At 36.7% G+C, this 5,677-nt stretch overlaps 1 protein-coding gene across 1 annotated transcript; it reads left to right on the top strand.

The window, feature by feature from the left end:
* The first annotated feature begins 263 nt into the window (after positions 1–263).
* LOC104096191 (probable pectinesterase/pectinesterase inhibitor 51) lies at positions 264–3,409 on the top strand. Its single transcript, XM_009602517.4, has 2 exons — positions 264–1,502; positions 2,584–3,409. Exons 1-2 carry the CDS (start codon positions 497–499, stop codon positions 3,267–3,269), a joined length of 1,692 nt encoding a protein of 563 aa, XP_009600812.1. The 5' UTR covers positions 264–496; the 3' UTR covers positions 3,270–3,409.
* Positions 3,410–5,677: the final 2,268 nt, after the last annotated feature.

Here is a 5,677-nt window from a genome sequence, read left to right as displayed (position 1 = left end):
ACCAGTAGAAAAAAATAGCTTCTTTCAAATACATTGTTTTAAAAGTATTTTTGAGAAAAATATATTTAAAAATACTTTTTAAAAGCTTCATCAATATTAATTACTTCTCAAAAGTATTTTTTAAATTAATTAGCTAAATATAAATTATTTCTCACTAAAAATATTTTATTGAGAAATTATTTTAAAAAAAATAATTTTAAAAGCTTGGCCAAAATAAAAAGAAGTCTTCTGTAATTAACCCAAAACTAAAGACTCCAAAGAACATTCTGCTAGATCCCAATAATCAAAGTGCTTTTCCCACTGCAACCTTTTTTCTCCATTGCCATCCCATCACTATTCACTCCCGTGACAACAACCCCCTTCCTCAATTTCGTCGCTATTCACCAAATATTATTCTGTTTCCTTTTTTCCCACACAGTAATTCTAATTATCTCGTGAAATTGTACAGCATTTTGAGATTATTTACAGCAACTAGTTTGTATAAAAGGGCACTACCATGTATAGCAGAAAACCTGTAAAACCCTCACTATTTCGAAAATTTAAGTTTCTTTTCATTTCAATGGCTTCATTTTTCATTCTAACACTCCTCTCTTTACTTCTCTTCTTTTCAATCTCCTCCGCCGCTCGCCACCACAATTCGCCGAAGTTATCCACGACGCCGTCGATTGCCGTTGAGATCCGTGGAGCTTGCAAGGCATCGCGGGACCCACCAACGTGCGAGTCCGTGTTAATGGACTCAGGCAACTTGCCGTCTGAGCCAACGACGCCGTTAATCATTCAATCCGCCGTTAAAGTCTCATCACAGAACAATGACAAGGCGAAGGACATGGTGAAGGCAATCATGGACGCGTCCGCAGGGAATCAGAACCGTACAGACGCGGCGAAGGTGTGTATGGAGGTGCTCGGGTACGCGGAGTACCGGCTCGGGTTAGCGGGTCAGGCATTAACACGTGGCGAGCTAAAAAACTCACGCGCGTGGATGAGCGCCGTGATGGTTTACCAGTACGACTGCTGGTCCGCTTTAAAGTACGTTAACGGAACCTCACAGGTGTCCCAAACGATGGCGTTTTTAAACTCTTTAATCGGGTACAGCAGCAATGCATTGGGTATGCTGGTAAACTACGATATTTATGGGGAGAATACCGGGTCATGGACCCCACCAAAAACAGAACGAGACGGGTTCTGGGAAGGTTCGGGTTCGGGCGGGGCGGGCCAAGTAAAGGGTGGGGTGCCATCCGGGTTGAAACCGGATGCGACTGTGTGCAAGGAAGGAGGTTGTGATTATAAGACTGTGCAGGAAGCGGTGAATGCTGCACCAGATAATCAGGTGACCCGGAAGTTTGTGATATGGATCAAAACCGGGTTGTATGAGGAGAAAGTTCGGGTCCAGTTGGAGAAGAAGAATGTGGTATTTTTGGGTGATGGCATGGGCAAAACTGTTATTACCGGTTCGTTGAATATTGGTATTTCGGGCGTCACTACTTATGAAACTGCAACTGTTGGTAAGTGATTTTGTTGAATCATAATGCATTGCTGTAGTTAATTTAATTGAATACGAAATTTAAGATGTTTTTTTAAATGAGTTAGTTATTGAAAATTCAGTTTATTTAAGGAAGATCATATGTGTTCCACTGTTTTTCTTTGTATCAAACTCCATAATAGTTAAGACATAGGAGTAGTGGGGCTGTTATCACTTTAGCAACTTTTTGTTTATCATGATAATTTTCATTAAGTTGTCATGTATGAACTCCTTCAAGTCTGCCGCCTGTTAATGTTTTGTTGTGTCTGCATTTAAAGCTCACCTATTTTGAAATGGATTTGTTAACCACTAGTCAAAGTATGTGCTTAATCTTTCTCATGTACTAATCCCTCCGGACCACTTTAACTGAATTTTTTTTTACTTTTTTTTATGGTTCATAATATTTGATTTTTTTCGGATGTCAAGAAGTAATTAACTTCTTTTTTTAAAATTGCCCTATGAGTAAAGGGTCTAGGAGTGTTTGTTATATTTTCAATGCACAAATTAAGATTAATATGGTCATTGTCATAGTTAATTAATACTAAAAGCTTATTTCCTTAATATGTGTGAAAGCAACAAAAACAAAATCAATTAAAGTGGATTACAAGGAATAATATTTTTTGCTTTATTTTTCCACTGGCATTTATTTTACTTGGTTAGCGTGAAAGGGGAAGATGTATAGCCATTGTCTCATGGGCTTGTTCCACGCAGATAGTAAAAAGGTAGCAGAGACGGATTTAGAATTTATAGTTATGCGTTCGAAATGACTCTAATCTATATATAGACTTATATACACTCGAGCATATGTACTTATGATGGAACCAAAAAAACAATGGGTCATTGTTCAGTTGAACCCATTGGAGCAGTCTTGGAGGTCGGGAAAAAATGCAAAAATCGTTGCCTTAAACTCTATGTTACTGTTCAAGCTGCTTGATGTTGGAAATAAGTAGTGAAAAGAAAAACTTAAGTGATGATAAATCTCTCAGATCACATTTGCTGCTGAATAACATTATTTTGGTGAACTTTTATCGTTGGTAGTTCTAACGGCTGTACTTCTAAAACAGGAGTTGTTGGTGATGGATTCATGGCCAGTGGCATCACCTTCCAAAACACAGCAGGTCCGGATGCCCACCAAGCTGTAGCATTCCGATCAGACAGTGATCTTTCAGTTATAGAAAATTGTGAATTCATTGGCAATCAAGACACCTTATATGCCCATGCATTGCGCCAATACTACAAGTCCTGCCGTATCCAAGGCAATGTAGACTTCATTTTTGGGAACTCTGCTGCATTCTTCCAAGAATGTGACATCTTAATTGCGCCTCGACAACTCAATCCTGAAAAGGGAGAGAAAAATGCTGTGACTGCTCATGGCAGGATAGACCCTGCACAGTCAACTGGCTTTGTCTTCCAAAATTGTCTGATCAATGGAACAGACAAATACATGGCCTTGTACTACAAGAAGCCCAAGGTGCACAAAAATTATCTGGGAAGGCCATGGAAGGAGTATTCGCGGGCCGTCTTTATAGAATGTACTGTGGAGGCTCTTGTTTTAGCTGATGGCTGGTTGCCCTGGAGCGGTGATTTCGCGTTGAAGACTCTTTACTATGGAGAATATAAAAATACTGGTGCCGGAGCTAATACAGCAGGGCGAGTGCCGTGGAGTAGCCAAATCCCAGCTGAACATGTTAACTCTTACTCTGTACAAAGTTTCATTCAAGGGGATCAGTGGATTACTACTACTTCTTGATTAAATTGTAATGTTAAATTACATCTAGTTAGTCAAGCTTATTATCCTCGAATGTGATTACAAATCATCAACCTCTTGTACCATTACGGGAAAAAACTTGGATTTTTTTAATGTGAGATCTTTCCCAAAGCTTCAAATCAGTTTGATGTGTGAATCATGTTTCAAATTGTATGATTTCATGCTGTTGTAATTAACAAAATGAGAGAAGTTGTTAACTAACACATATTAAATGATACTTTGAGGTTGTGTTGATGAGCTACCATGGGTTATTGGTGGATAGTTTGCTTACCACATGTCTGCTATTTCAATTACTTGTAGTACATGTGACATACTTACTATAGGACTTCGCATTTTTCTAAAAGTTGTTGAAGAGTTGAAAGTTTTATGAAGACAGTAATGAGCTCTAAGCCAGTCATTCACTTATAATGCTCGCAACCTGCCAATTTTTCCAAACTGCCAATTTTTCCAAATAGATTACTAACCTTTAATCCGACCCCAACTTGTCTGAGAGGTGGTATTGTTGTAGATTACTAACCTTTTAGTGAGCGTAAAACGAGCCGTTTTATACATGCCTCAGCGAGGCATAAGCCTCGAGGCACCGGGGCGTAAATCCCATGAGTATTTAATTTTAAATATTTTATAAAATAATATAATTACAATAAATATTTTTAAATAGGTAAAATTGCATAAAAATTTAAAAACTCTATAAATAAGTGAAAAATATATATAAATGCGCTTCATCCCCACAAAAAATTAGTCAAAAGAATCCATTATACGCTACTTACAAGCACAAATAAGAAGTAACTTGAGTTGAAAAGAATAAAATTTTCTACGTGGAGGCACAAGAAGGATGACAACCTGCAATTTAAACTTTGAACTTGATGCTACGGAAGAGAATAAGTTTTCTTTGTATTTGCAAAAAAAAAAAATATTTGTTGCTTTGCTTTTGGGAGATAGTAGTAAACTAGCGGACAAGATAAAGAATTGGAAAACAAAATCATAAACTAGGGCTTCTAGCAATAAAAAAAGGTATTGACTTTTAAATTTAATGTATCAAGTTCTTTTGTAAATTAGGGCTTCCAGTAATAAATCATTACATAAAGGTAAATTATTTTCAAATAAGAAAATAAGTTATTCTTTTTGACACACACTAAAAAAGGAAATATGTTCGCATAAATTGAAACGCAAGAAGTATATTTTAGTACTAATATTTTACGTATTGAGATTTGAGGACTTGCTATTTCTTATCAGGTTTAACATACAAAAAAGAATTCATCTGCTAGGCAACTAGGCAAAAGGAGTTCGGCCCCACCGTGAGGAGATGTATTGAGACATGATTAAGTAAATAGAATTATGTTATTTCTTGCAAGTGAGATGATCACAATTATCATAAATGAATCAAGTCATGAATTTGGTACTCCGAAATCCTCTTTTAGCAAACCACAGTATGAATGATCAACCTATAGGAATTCATACCACTTAATTCTTAGCCAAATATTTTTAAATAGAAAGGAAAAAGATGAAGAGAAATTACCAAATCATGTTGATCGTGTTAGATCCAAGTTTTAATGATAGAAAAAATAACATCTCTCTAATTGTAGATACATTCTAGAAATAAAGGAAAGGACGAGTAGGATCTCCAAGAATCTGCCAACCTATACTAAGGAAGACAAGAAAGGAAAGGAAGAGTAAGATCTCTAAAAATCTTTCAGCCTATGCAAATGAAGACAAAAAAGGAAGGACCAAAATAAGGGGAGATCAAGATCACCAAGAATTCGCTTAAATATCAATCAAGCTGCTAAAGATCTGCTCGTTGAAGGAAGATATCAATTTTTGCCATTAAAGGAAAAATTAACACCACTAGTTGAAATAAAGATACGCTCCGCTGACGGAAGGTTATCAAGTTCTTGTAACGACCCAATCGATCGTTTTGAGTATTTGCATTTCATTCAGCAGTTTGAAGTATTGAGTAACTTCATATGATGTATTATGACTTGTGTGAATCGTCGGTTTTGGTTTTCAGATTATTCGGAATTGATTTGGAAGAATGATTCTCAACTGGAAGTTTTAAGTTATAAGAGTTGACCAAGTTTGACTTTTTATTACTTGACCTCGGATTAAAGTTTTAATGGTTCTGTTAGGTCCGGAAGGTGATTTTAGATTAGGTCCGGGTTACACTATTTGGTTGACTTTGAAATTTTGATTAAAGATTCGACATTTATCGATTGGATTTGTTTCCTTTGGCATTATTTGATGTTCTTGAGTTGCTTTTGGCTAGTTTTGAGTCGTTCAGAGGTCGGTACGCGCGGGATGGTATTTCTAGAGTATCGTTTGGCTTTCTCGGTATTGGATTCGACTTGTTCAAGGTAAGTAACACTTCTAAATTTGGTGCTGAGGATATGAACCCC

The sequence above is a fragment of the Nicotiana tomentosiformis genome, chromosome 5, assembly GCF_000390325.3.
Source record: "Nicotiana tomentosiformis chromosome 5, ASM39032v3, whole genome shotgun sequence".
NCBI classification, from domain to species: domain Eukaryota; kingdom Viridiplantae; phylum Streptophyta; class Magnoliopsida; order Solanales; family Solanaceae; genus Nicotiana; species Nicotiana tomentosiformis.
Note: the sequence above shows the minus strand (reverse complement) of the source record. Positions and strands in the feature narration are given on the sequence as shown.

What these genes read in the sequence shown, in the direction of transcription:
- LOC104096191 (XM_009602517.4), top strand. Translation starts at nt 497, where the DNA reads ATGTATAGCAGAAAACCTGTAAAACCCTCACTATTTCGAAAATTTAAG. An exon ending in TTATGAAACTGCAACTGTTG is followed by an intron (nt 1,503 to 2,583) that starts GTAAGTGATTTT and finishes CTTCTAAAACAG; the next exon opens with GAGTTGTTGGTGATGGATTC.